Source organism: Echeneis naucrates, chromosome 5, assembly GCF_900963305.1.
Source record: "Echeneis naucrates chromosome 5, fEcheNa1.1, whole genome shotgun sequence".
Taxonomy (NCBI): Eukaryota; Metazoa; Chordata; class Actinopteri; order Carangiformes; family Echeneidae; genus Echeneis; species Echeneis naucrates.
In genome coordinates, this window is record NC_042515.1 from 14,519,880 (window position 1) to 14,533,705 (window position 13,826).

At 41.1% G+C, this 13,826-nt stretch overlaps 1 protein-coding gene across 3 annotated transcripts in view; it reads right to left on the reverse strand.

Annotated features, from left to right (window-relative positions):
- Positions 1-13,826, reverse strand: part of LOC115043928 (low-density lipoprotein receptor-related protein 1-like) — an 83,765-nt gene that overhangs the window by 22,602 nt on the left and 47,337 nt on the right. For all 3 annotated transcript variants that reach the window (XM_029502716.1, XM_029502715.1, XM_029502713.1), the window contains 22 exons: positions 13,168-13,335; positions 12,143-12,325; positions 11,866-12,063; positions 11,471-11,716; positions 9,036-9,233; positions 7,658-7,862; positions 7,315-7,479; positions 6,966-7,210; positions 6,672-6,803; positions 5,694-5,921; positions 4,851-5,025; positions 3,070-3,164; positions 2,836-2,985; positions 2,556-2,696; positions 2,207-2,332; positions 1,987-2,118; positions 1,737-1,871; positions 1,394-1,523; positions 1,151-1,277; positions 922-1,073; positions 655-779; positions 78-452 (listed from right to left, as the gene is read on the reverse strand). In XM_029502716.1, the coding sequence (XP_029358576.1) occupies positions 78-452; positions 655-779; positions 922-1,073; positions 1,151-1,277; positions 1,394-1,523; positions 1,737-1,871; positions 1,987-2,118; positions 2,207-2,332; positions 2,556-2,696; positions 2,836-2,985; positions 3,070-3,164; positions 4,851-5,025; positions 5,694-5,921; positions 6,672-6,803; positions 6,966-7,210; positions 7,315-7,479; positions 7,658-7,862; positions 9,036-9,233; positions 11,471-11,716; positions 11,866-12,063; positions 12,143-12,325; positions 13,168-13,335 (3,831 nt within the window). The remainder of the gene's footprint in view (positions 1-77; positions 453-654; positions 780-921; positions 1,074-1,150; positions 1,278-1,393; positions 1,524-1,736; positions 1,872-1,986; positions 2,119-2,206; positions 2,333-2,555; positions 2,697-2,835; positions 2,986-3,069; positions 3,165-4,850; positions 5,026-5,693; positions 5,922-6,671; positions 6,804-6,965; positions 7,211-7,314; positions 7,480-7,657; positions 7,863-9,035; positions 9,234-11,470; positions 11,717-11,865; positions 12,064-12,142; positions 12,326-13,167; positions 13,336-13,826) is intronic.

Consider the following 13,826-nt stretch of genomic DNA (forward strand, 5'->3'; position numbering starts at 1 on the left):
GAATCAGAGAATGAAAAAAAAAAAGAAAAAAGAAAAAAGGAAGTTTTACATAAAATTTAAGGAATGGGAGTACTCACTTTCTACTACAGTCTTGCGGTCAGATCCGTCATCACTGATCTGCTGGATGTTGCCAAAGTGGATGTCACTAAAGAAGATGCGGTTAGCTCCCTTTCCTCCACCTCCTCTGTAATCAAAAGTCAGCGCAATGACATTCTTCATGTGCTCGGGGTCTTCAAATGGTTTTATGGGTGCATTCAGATTGTTTTCATCTGACAGGTGGACACTCTTTAGTATGGTGCGCTCCGAATACAGCAGGTAGCCGTCGTAGTCACGGCAGCTGCGGCCATCTTCAGCCAGCATGCCGTGGGCACAAGCACATGTACGCAGCCCGTTACCACGGAAGAGACAAAGCTGCTGACAGCCGCCATTTTTGTCTTTACATACATTTGTTCCTGTGAACAGATATGAAATATATGAAATACACTAAAAATAAATTTATTAGGTTTGCAGTTTTCTATGTATACAAAATCTGTACAAAATCTTTTAAATAATGTAATGTAACATGAATAATGCATTATTGTATATCACTGCATTTTTGCATGTAAGAGTTTTGACCAGCCTTTTTAAATATACAAAAAACACGCTAGTGCTTACCTTGCTGCCTGGCCCTGTTGAAAACCTTGATATCTTTAAGCTGCACCCCAATACCTGTTCTCAGAGACACGGAGTCTGTAGCATTATCCTTGCTACCTCTCTTTATGGAGCCATTAGCATGTGTCCTTCAGGGAACACAGAAACAACATGAAGCAGAAGCTGATGCATGCCGATACAGAAAAAAAAAAAAATTGATAGATGGCAAATATCACTCAGACAGTCCAGAGGTAATGAGCAATCAGACTGAGTAGTGGGGCTAAAACTCACCTGTCACTCCAGTAAATGTAACTCTCAAACACTGACACGGAGAACATGTCCATGTTGTTGTTGGCCAGCACCACCTCCCTGTTTTCTCCAGTTTCAAGGTTGATGCGCTCGATCTTGTCTGTCCTGGCGTCACACCAATAAAGCAGACCCTCCTACAGCCATGACAACAGTAATGATTGTTCACTCTGCATTGCAACACTGTGATGCAATCTTGTACGTTAAGCTTTACCTCATAGTCAATGGAGATTCCGTTGGGCCAGCTGATGCTGACATTGACCAGTACAGCCCTCTGAGAGCCATCCAAACGAGAACGCTCAATGCGGGGATACTGACCCCACTCTGTCCAGAACAGGTAGCTACGCACATAAGCACAGCAAAACACCAAGATTACTTCCTTTTTAGTCAGAAAGGACAGGAATTCTAGAAAGAGAAGCAGAGGACAGCTCCAGAAAATAACTGGAGCGACACTCACCCTTTCTCAGGGTGGACTGTGATGGCACGAGGCTTGTCCAAGCCCTGGGAGATCACCACATAGCGGAAGGATCCATTCAACCTGGCTACCTCAATCACATCAAAACCTTGGTCTGTCCAGTAGATGTTTCCTTTGGATGACAGAGAAGGAAGTGATGATGTTCCTGACCATGTGCTGCATATGTGCTGATGCAGAATTTACTACAATAATATTTCCTTGCTTTCAATTCATCTACTTTTCTTCTTCTGTGAAAACCTGAGTGATGATGGGATGATAGGACCAAAGAGAAACAGTTTGTTTGCATGTTTGAATCCCTTAACTGTGTGTATGTTGTGTTTCTTACCCGCTATCCAGTCCACAGCAATGCCCTCCACTCTGCCGATGCCATTAGTGACCACATCCTCTCTCCACGTCTGGTCTCTCTTGGCCCTGCTGATGGTGCTCAGACCCATGTCCACCCAGTAGATAGTGTCATTGTCTGGGAAAACACATGAAGAGTCGAATTGAGCAGATCCCTTATGTGACAAAAACCTGTGAATTTCCTTCTTATCCAGTATTGAGGAAAAAAAGGCTTATGTTTGAAAAAATCTTACCGGCATGGAAATCTATGCCAACAGCTAGGGATGTGCCTGACACTGGTACGAGGGCATCAGACTTGTCTGATGGGTCCAAAGGAATACCACGGATGCCCTCGTGCACAGAGTACAACAGGAATGAGCCAACACCTACAGAAAATAAATAAAAGTTTTGGACTTGGTCTATCGGTTTCTTCAACCTGAATTCAGCTCAATCAAGAGTACGACTACATCATACCCTCACAAGACTGCTGCCCTCTGCGCAGGCTGTAGCCTGCTGTGCACATGCAGGCTCTAGTGGTCTGGGAGGTGGGGAGACACAGCTGGGAACAGTCTCCATTGTTATTACTGCAGAGATTGGTGCCTGGGAACAGAAAAGTGCAGGAACAAATACACAAAACAAATCAAAGAGGAGTCACAGAGACATAAACAAATGTGCTTTTCATAGAGATAAACAGGCTGGATCTAGCAAGCTCCAAAGACTTTGAATGAGACAGGACATGTTTCCTTAGTTTCCCCAAGTAATGTAACCAAAAGAAATACTCTATAATCGCAGAAAAAGATGGCTGGTAGCAGCCGCCCTGCACCTTTCTGCACAGTTTCATTGTAGATTTTCATATGCATCATGGGGGATGTGCTGTTCCTCAGGACTTTCCAGTTGCCCCCGTCTTTCTTGTCACAGGTTCCTATCTGATCAGTTCCCTGATCAGCCCACCATAACTTGTCTCCTGCAAGATAAAACACAAGAGGATGCTCAAGACTGTCAACAGGAAACAGATTAAACTCTGGAACCATGATTATGTGTCATCGCTAAACTCTCTCTACCTTCATCTTCTTCTTATTGGCTCAAAAAGAACATTGTCATACCCATGATGGCCAGAGCAGTAGCCTTCGTCAACTTGCCCTTGGCCCCCTCGAGCACCTCCAGTCCAGAGCCATCCAGTTTGCAGCGGTTGATGGTGCTGTTTCCTGAGCTGATCCAGTAAAGCTGCTCTGTGTCAAAGTCAATGGATAAACCTGGAAGACAACACAGCATTGCTTTATAACTAGGGACTGCTGTCTGTCACACAATCACCCAGAAAAGCACAGAACATCACTCACCAACAGGGCTTTTCTGGTTGGTAAAGAGGACACTGCGGTTGCTGCCGTCTGTGTTGGCCATGCTGATGTTGTCCCCATCTGTCCAGTAGAGTTTCCTGAAGGAGACCGGCAGCAAAAACCAGCAAAATTACACTAAGCATGAGCACTAGAGAGAAAAATTTAGATTTATTTCAGCATATTACAATTTTCCCTATTGACCAAACTTAGTCAAAAAGCTCACTTAATAATTCTCAACGACTTCATAATACAAACCTCATTCCTTTAGCAAAGTTGTGGGCCTGTCTTATTGACATAACTATATTAATAATCTTGTGATCTTAGGAAATCAATTTGAACTTCCTGTCACACTGTGTTCACAATATAATTTTTGCTGAGCCTGTGAGAAAGTATCTTACGATTCTTCATAGATAGATAGTTTTCTTTACCTCACTCTGTTGGATGAAACGCACTGTTTTCTCTTTTTCAAATTATGTTGATTTCAGTGAGACTATTTGGTTAAGTGAAATAATGGTAGTGATAAGACATGCAGAATCTATTGAGTAACTGCTCGATAAATCATACCAATGTAGTATGTGTTCTTCATAGGCATATTTTGAAAAAATACAATACGCCTTTTTCAGTTAAACAGTGACTGAAGATGATAAGGAAACAAAGCTGGTAGAGATCCACTGCAAATCTGTCTCAGAATATTCAATTCAGTGGCTGAAAAGTTGCTTCCCCGTGAGTTCCTTGCTACTCAAACTTTTCACTGTACACAGACACACACAGGCAGACAAATGCAGAACACAGGAAAATATGATGGTGCGTCACTGCGTTACCAAAGAGTTCTGTCTGTGTTTAAAGGGCATTTGTCCTCTTCTCCCGTCGCCCACTTCCTGTTAAATCTAACCACATCCACCACACCCTTCATTCGTTTGTTAACATGCATTTAAATAAAGTTTCTGAGGCATTTAAACTCCCACATTGTCATGTTTCAGCACACATAAACACAATTATGTTTCTCCCTCCGTGACTGTCTTTGCCCCCACCTACCAGTGAACATATTCTGGGCAGTGAGAGGACAGCCCAAGCATATGGATCTTACATCTGCTTTTCATTTGCCCCCATGCCAACAATACTCAGATCAGAAACATTCCTCTACTTAAGTAGGCTAAGTCTTTAAAAGAGAAGAAGGAGTACACCAAAAGGCAGAAATACTTCTTAAGAAAATATTGTCTCCTAATCCATTTCATATACATATATACATATGTACACAAACACACACACACGATGATCATTTCCTGCTGTGCTGGTAGACCCAGAGTCTGAGGCCAGGTTGGGTAGCTAAGGGGGAAGAGGACAGAAGACTCAAAAAAGAAAAAAATGGACATTTGCTGAGGCAGGAGTGGACATGATGTATGACAAACATTAAAAACAGAAATAGCAACAGAAAGCAACACTGGCTCTAAATAATTCATGGCTCAGGAGCTGTCTTTCAAAAAAAGAAGTTGAACAGGAGCAATACAGAGGGACGCACAGGAGAAAGTTGGCATGAGGGGAGAAAACCTGGAAAGGCTTTGTGAGTGAGGGGAAAAAGTCAGAGGTCAGCAACCATTTACACCAAGCTGCTCTGCCTGTCATCAATGACGGCAAATGAGGGGGTGGGGCGGGGCGGACAGCCAGACATTGCCTCAGTGTCTAAGATTCCATTGTGTGCACCCCAGGTTTTATGTGTTGTAGGTTAAAGGTGAAATCAGTAGAGTGCATCATTGGCCGTGTGTGTGTTTGTGTGTGACATTTACCCTAATATTGGATGTAGCACTAGGCAGTGTGGTTTCTCCAGGCTCTGGATGACAGCATTTTTGAACGAACCGTCCAACCTGGCAACATTAATCTGTTTCTTATTGGCATCGTAGCTAGTCCAGAACAAGTTTCTGGACACCCAGTCCACTGCTAGACCGTGGGCGTTAGGCAGATCTGAAAAAGGGTAAACAAAATACACACTGCCATTAACCATGTTATATAACTACGAATAACCTAAGCCTTTTGCATTCATTCCTGATCTGAGGGAATTTGAGATTAACTATTGAAGAAAAAAGTTGAAATTGATCATTCACTGGGTGCTTTCCTCTTTGCAAACCAGTTTATCCTAACTAGAGATAGGTACCTTAATAAATCAAGGAGCTTGAAATCCAGAACTATGTTGAAGGGTCTTAAATAAACAGTGGTTTATAGTTTCTAGGCTCTGATTGGATAATTTCTGTTCAGAGGAGGGGCTTGGTAAACCTAAAAAGTAAACTGCAGTGTAGATTGCCTTTTTTAAAAGAAGAAAAATTCTCACCCAAAAATGAACCACAATAGCATGTAGAGTCAAGATCATTTTGTGGTTTTGGAATTTATCATGGCTAATTATGAACAAAAAAAATACAAAAGCTCAAAACCGGTACATATAAATTAGGTGTAATCAATAAATATCAACTGCATATTGCTCTAGCCTATTCTCTTTTAAGGGTTTCTCATTACAAGACCATTAATGCTATTTTTTTGAAGTCATATGAACAGATGAAGGTGAAAAAAATATCTGACATCTGAAAATAATGAGCCCTGAATATTGTGAATATTGTGCTGCGCTGTCTGCTCCATACCGGCAGACACCACAGTTTCAACTCCGGTGCCATTGATGAAAGCTCTCTTTATGGTCTGTGTGCGAACATCTGACCAGTAAATACGGTGTTCAAGAGCATCATAGTCCACCACAGTTACGTTGTCGATGTCCGGCACAGTGAAGGAGATAATATAGTTGTAGTATGGGTTGTCAATATCCACTCCTCTGATCTCGATCTGGCGGGCATAGAGCAGGAACTGACGAGACTCTGCAGGGGGAAGAGAGGAGATATTAACATGCTTCCTTCAGTAAATCTCAGAAGCGCCTCAGCATTCAATGGGAGTAATCAGGAATGCAGCATCGTGCCGAAACTCAAATACATCAGTGCACACTAATGGCTGAGCTGTGGATTGGTGATTGCAACATGGATGGTTGCATCTGCACGTTATTCCTGACACTTGAACAAACAGTTAATCCAATTGCATCTTTGACTCTGACGACTGTGTCTGACTGGCTAACTGAATAGCATGGCTGTGACAGCAAGAGGGAATCCAGTCATTGCAGATTTATTAAAATTGCATCGGGCTCAACAGTCATTTCACCAATTATTTATCTGACTGCAATTTAAATGATAGGCAGGAAGGGGGGAGACATAAGAGAAGAGAGCAAGTAATGACAGGGTGGATGTGGAGGAATGTGGATGATGTCTGCATAAGACAGAATGGGGCTCTCTATTCAATTACCGCTCAAGATAATGGAAAGTGCTGCACTGAATAGTCTAGTCACACACTGAATAAACAGACCCAATGCTCATTGACAGACATTTAAATGCACTCCAAAGCTATTACAGCAATAGTACCTCAACGTGAAAAAAGTGTATTCTCTCTCCACACATATATACAAAAAATTTGAAATAAACAACATCTAAGGACAGAGAACGCATTTTTGCCAGGACGACCACTTTTAAATGCATTTTTTTAAAATAAATGCATTAATATATAACTGGTTTTATGCTTACCATAGCAAGTGCGTTTGTCAGGGCCCAGCTTCATTAGGTGAGGACAGGCACAGGAGAATGTCTGATTGTAGTTGATGAGACACAGATGAGAGCACGGCTTTTTGCCATCTTTAGCTGCGCATGGGTTAGGAGCTGAAAAAAATCAATTTATATAGTTTGCATATTGTATATATGTTGTATAATTTGTATGGTTAAAAACCAGATGTTAACAAACTACAACCTAACAAGTTGGCTTAAGGTTTTCTGTACTGATATTTTAAATATGTATTTATATATTTTTAATGTGTTTCTCACCCTGCGGTTGTCTGGATGGATGGTAGACTTGGAGGTCAAAAGGTTGTGTGTTCGTTCTCTGAACTACAGTCACATTGCTCCCAGTCCACTTGTTTGCTTTGGCAAGGGTGTTGGTCCTCCAGTCGGTCCAGTATACCTCTCCACCATACATGGTGACCGCAAAGGGATGTGACAGATACTCATGTCCCCTTAGAACTTCAATTAGCCCAGAGCCATCATACCTGGCAGAATAAATGGCATCCGATCTGCGCCCAACAGAATGTTGTTAATTTTTTAGGCACAGCTATAAGAAGCCGCAGGAGCATCAAACAAACGTGTCTGTGAGAGTGTATTGTGTCTGCTGTATCACCTGGCATCAATCCAAAGAATCCGACGCTCTAGATAATCCACAGTGAGCCCATTTGGCCACCCTCCATTGCCAGTTTCCTTATGGATGGTCTTCCTCCCTTGCCCACTCATGGATGCAGCTTCAATCCTTGGCAAGCTCGCATCCCAGTCAGTCCAGAAGAGGATCCTGCAGCATCGTGCCACAATATGAAAACGCCATTATTTAAACAATAAGGTACAATGGAGCAAGAAAAGTGCATCAAGCCAGTTCCACAATTACTGTAGCAAAACACTGAACCTGCAATATTATGAATGACTTCTGTTTTTATATGTGCAGGCGATAGAGAAAACAAAGCAATCGTTACCCATCACGGGGGTCTAGGGCAATAGCTCGAGGGTGCTCCACCTCCCCAGCTAGTAATGTGGTTCTCATAGTGCCGTCCAACTTGGCAACCTCTATCTGATCCAGGTTGCTTTCCACCCAGTAGATGTTTCCTGCTATCCAATCAACTGCCAGACCTTCAGGGGTAGCCAGCCCGTACTGGATTACCACATCAAAGCTGGTTAAAGCTACAAAGACAGATGGAGGGAAAAACAGGAGAAATGGTCAAACATGAGAGATAATGAGATTATCTATTTGTCTATCTACCTACCTACCTTTCTGTCTGTCTGTCTGTCTGTCCTTCAGGTAGAAAGGAAAATTCATCCACCACACTGATTAAAATATTTTTTTGTCCCGTCTGTTTTACCTTAAAACTCCTTGTGAGATCTGCTCTAATCGTATTTCTGCTATTAATCTACATCCCTGAGGGGGAATTGAAGCTTTTAAATGAATTTGCACAATATTTTAATTTGTGTGGATAATGGCTTCAAATACTGGGATTTGCTGAAGGCAACATTTCAGATTGTACTGTAACCTAAAGTTATGTACCAGTATGTAAGTAAAATCGAACAAGCTGGGATCAAAGATAATATTGCATCACAAACTAATTCTTTTGATGAAATGGCTTTGTGTTGGAGCGAAAACACACATTGGAGCAATAAACAAAAGCGTAAATACATAAAGTAGTGTGACACTGTCATACCCAGATGGACTTTGTATAATCTAAATATATGCTGTGTCTTCTAGGGTGAAACACAACTTTTTCAAAGTCTTTAATTTTCCTTTGGATCCCTAATCAAAGGGATAGGTCTGATTATTTGTGATGAGTCACTATCTTGTCTGGATCATTGAAAACACACTTGCTTAATTTAGGCCTTTGGCTGTATGTGTTGCACACAAAAACCAAATGCACAACGTGGACCTGCTCGCTATGACTGCTGCACTGATAATAGGGTTTGTTTGCCATATTGGCTTTTCTGGTCATATGCAGCCAGAGTACAACGACAAACAGTCTAGCTTTACAGTTGATGTTTTATTGAATATTCTCGTTTTTAACATTCTAGGCTACAAATCCGTCAGCATTAGTTTACCCGAAATTAACATTGTTTCCGTAGTGTACATTGCTGTATTTAGCTTTATGATTCATAAAGGTCACTTGAATCTAATAACTAAAAGTCACGTGTATTATAAATGTAATGTTTAAACTTAGATTTTAATTGGGAATGTAAATTCCCTGATGCCCACTAATGTGATGATAACCTCCATTTTAATATGAAGACCGTGTGATGTGGCAGAAAGCTCCAAAAAACAATTTGGCTTGGATTTAAAATTTCTGTCAAGTGAAAATCATGTACACTCACCCCCGTTTTCGGACAGCTTGCCACGATAGATCTTATCCTCCACCACATCAGTCCAATAGAGGGCACTTTGGCTGAGATGGAAGTCGAGAGCAATGGTATTTCTCAGGCCTGGCACCAACACACTGAACTCTCCCTTATTCAAATCAATGCGGCGGATCTCATGGCGGTTTGAAAAGATGATGAAGGGTTTGAAAGGATCTGTGACAAAGGATAGGAAAGATAAGACTACACCTGATCCTAAAGGGTGAAAATCATTGTTTAATTTTTCCTCAACCATCTGCAGAGCAGCTCTGCTGAAACACTGCAGCCATGTTCCACTGCAGTGTATGACTTATCCAATGAAAGTGGGGGTGTGTTGAACATGGCTCTAATCCTGTGTAATTAAAAGGCAGTGTAAATAAAACAGAAGTTATCTGTACCTAACAGGCAGCCAGACAGGCAGCAGGATGAATGACAGGGTGCTCATGGCTCGTGGAAGACCACAACATAAATTTCTGAGCGTTTTCCATTTCTCACATTTTGTTCTCTCACAGACTTTAATAAAATGAATTTCTGCTCTTCACTTCATACTTTCACATTTCAGATTTTCTCCATTAAATAACAATGACAGCTAGATACCAATGTCAAGGTCTTTTTTTCTATTTTCTTAGAGAATGACATTTGCGCTGTCCCTCTTCTCTCGCTCCACTGCTCTGTCTATTGCCCAAATAAAAGAATTAATCCTTTACACCCAAAAACAATTTTGGTTCAGATCAAAGTACTCAACTGAGTTGGCAAATTCTTTCCTGACAGAAACAGTCTGAAAGCAGTGTTATAGAAATATACAAAGCGATGGAGGATGTAGGCAAGTTACAATATTTCGATTTTCAGATTCCCTGCTTGATTTTGGTGGAAATCTAGAAAGAACATATATACTGTGCCAAAAAAATAAAAAAGATCCAACCCAACCTAACCCAATTCATATAAGAATCACAATGCTCCTTTACTATGATTCAGATTTAAATTCGATTAAGAAGAAATAAAACAATTCCGCAGGCTATCTGCCTCAATTTTGCATGCGGGATGTCTTGACGTCACCACAGAGCCGGTTCTAGAACATACGTATGTGTGGTAAGCATTTAGACCCATTTTGGTTTTTATCTAGAGCCCTATAAAATCATTTTTATTTTTTTCCCAAATTCCGTTTTCATTTTTTCCATTTTGGGTTTTTTTTTGTTTGTTTGTTTTTAATTTTTGAGAATTCTACTTTTAGCATTTTACGCAAATTTAACCCCAGACAGTGTTTTAAGTAATGAAATATAGACAATTTCTTCAATTATAACTGAAAACTTTAATGCTTCCACGGTCTCTGGAAGGTGGATCCGGTGTCTCTCCTACTCTGGTCTGAACTGGTATAGTCTCTACTCTCTGCAGGGGTCCAGTCTCTGCTCTGGTCTGGTCTGGTCTCTGGGGGGGGTCCAGTGTCTCGTCTAGTCTGGTTGGATCTGGTCTCTCTGGATTTTATAGGGCCCTATTTACAGAATGCCTGGGAAGACCGAGCTTGACATGAGCTTCACAATGTGCAAGGTCTGCAAAATGAGGAACCCATGTTTAAATGTACTATTTTTTTAAAGACACTTTTAATTTTGTCACTGAAGCAATATGTGATATTGCTTTTATGCAACAATTCTAGCATGGATAAACGTTTAAAACTTAATAAATGTGAAAAAGACAATTTAATGTCTCCATTTGACATTATGTCTTGCAATGCAGACTATATACTATAGACTATAAAAGAGGCATTGAAGATAATGGGTCAGATGGCATTGGCGCTTCATTCTCCTGTAAGATAACCAAGTACCAAGTACCAAGTCTCTCATCTGGTAAATAAACCAAGTTCAGGGGCCAGAACAAGAGGTGAATGCATAATGACATTTGGTCAAACATCCTTTCCAGTGAGAGGTGCAAAAGGAAGAAACTGACAGCACTCAAGGTTTTTCAGACATACACCAAAAATTGTTAAACCTGAAACAAGGCCGTAAACATTGACACTCAACCTTTATTTATATCTTATGTTTTACTGTACTAGTGGTTTTACTGTTTCTCTTACGGCTGTAATGTTTTAAATTCAAAACTCAGTAATTTTCTGTTTCAGTTTTGGAAGCCTAACCAAGGAAAGGGGTTGCAATTTAACTGTGCCTAGAAACCTGTATGCACGGTATCTACTTTGTATCTGTCTGTTTGTATTTGTCCCTGCAAAATAAACAAGTGAAGAAATCTTTTTTTTTCTTGATTCTGCTGTGTTCAACCCGAACACAGTTCAGACCCCATTAAGCTTCCCCTACTTCCTTCCTAACTCTATAACTAATATCAATCAAATGTTAGACTTCTTCACTGACATCACTTGACTTCCCCACTCCCTTTACCTCTCTGTTAGGATTTCCTCAGTCCCTTACCAGTACTCTTGCAGTTCTCCATGTCAGGCTCCAGTTCCCAGCCTTCGTAACATGAGCACTTCACACTGAATTTATCCTGTTCACAGCGCTGACTGCACTTCAGGTGTTTGGCACAGAAGCTCTGGATCTGACAGGTTTTGTTGTCCAGCCCTAACTCCATGCCCAGCGGACAGGAACAGATTACACCCTCACCAGGGGCCACTGTGCAGTTATGACTGCAGTCGCCATTGTCCAGTGAGCAGAGGTCTATAAAACAGAGAAAACCATAAGATGACTGTTTCAAGGGAAAACTACAAAGACCTGTTATTAAACCAGTGGAGCCACCATTTAAGATGCCCTAATTCTCTTGCTGCTCTGCGCTGCTGGAACACAGCCTGGATGCTTTTGTCTCTTACCACAGAGTTTCTCATCAGAGCCATCTGGGCAGTCATCTTTGCCATCACAAAGTTTCTCTGAAGGCAGACAGATGGTGGAATCATTGGCGCACACATGGTGGGAGAGTTTACACACCAGTGCCTCACAGTTGTCCTCATCTGAGTTGTCCTCACAGTCACTGTCCCCATCGCACACCCAGGCTTTGCTAATACAGCGTGCTAGGGACAAAAGGCAGGTTACTTTAAAAATAAGTATTTAAACTAACTTAACCTCGCCATATTTAAAGCGTCTCCTCACCAGAGTCCTTGCAGCCAAATTTGACAGCTGGATCGCACATGTGTGTCACACCCTCACAGTTCTTCTCATCGCTCAGGTCCATGCAGTCAGTGTCACCATCACAGCGCCAGCGCAAAGGGATGCACAGGCCGTCCATTCGACACTGAAACTCATCTGTGTGACAGCCACCAGGAGGACGTGTGGCTGTCGAGAGGAAAAAAATCATAAAACGCAAAAATGTAATTAACTGAATAAGGACACGCAGCTTTGAGTAGACACAATGTGCAACATCAAAAGGCAAACCAGAAAACGAAACACAATGAGCTGGAATGAAAGGCTGAAAAGTGTGCATTCAGAAGGTCATTGTTTTAGTAATAAACCCCAGTGGAAGGTGGCTCATTTAAATATTGTTTCACTGACATGGAAACATAAACACTAATAACAAGTATGTTTATTTGTATCATGTGGTGATAGTTTATAAAAAGCACAGTTATTATTTGCCACTTTTAAACAACCAGTGCAAGTTATTAAATGTCATGGTATCCATTTGATTGGTTTCAGAATGACTGAGAAGGTCCAGGAACATGGACTTACATCTGCAGCCTGAAAAATTTAAAACACTTGTTTATGTGCATGCCCTTCACTTGATGCACTAAATGAATGGAATAAATAAATGAAAGAGCAGTGTAAAGATGGACATAGCCACCTGGTATAATAACATCCACCTGTCACACCTGTGCTCCAGAAATTATGCTGAAATAAACTGCCAGAGGCAGTTTGTTTGTGGATGGTGGCTTTGAATGTTAGCTAGACTAGTTTATTAATAGCCATTCTAATTGAATGAAAACAGCATCATATGCAGCTTCTTTTGGCATTTGTGCGGCCAGATGTCCAGAAATTCAACATCACATCTGATATATCTATTAACTATGTACAATCTTGCAACAAGTAACTGCTAATGAAGACTTTTATTTTTACTATGCATTAGATTTCACAAATGGCGAAGCATAGCAAACAGCACTTGATCAACAGGCTAAGATGCTGACCCTGATTGGTGCAGTTTGCGTGCGTCTCGTCGCTGTAGTCCCCACAGTCATTATCTCCATCACATGTCCAGTAATCTGGGATGCAGCGGCCGCTGTTACATTTGAACTGAGCGCTGGAGCACGAATGACTACAACCTGCCTCATCACTGTTGTCCCCACAGTCATTATCTGAAAAACAAACATAGTCAAACAACACCCACTCACTCACATTATGGGTGCCCGCTGCCTCAAAGGGGGGGAAATAACATATGTTTCAATATGCAGAAAGTAATTGCTTTTCCTGTTTCACAATTAACAAAGTGACAGTGAAAGCTATGACACAGTATGAGATATGAGAATTTTAATAATGACAGAAACTGCATAGATCAGACCATGCACCATGAAGGAATGTACCCAGGATTGATACATTAAGCTTGGCAGCAGAGCATCATAAGCAGCATTATGCCCATACTAATGTTAAAGGGCAACATGATGTATAACTCCTACTATATTTTACACTATTTAATTTCATAGTCATCAAGGAGAGAAAATATATTCTGTGATTAAACTCCTTTTGTCATTGAACGTGGCAGCCTACTAAATCTATACCAAATTAAATTGGGTTTCATTAATTTGATGAACACAGTAATTGCACTTTCAGCTCTCCGTATATTTGGCTG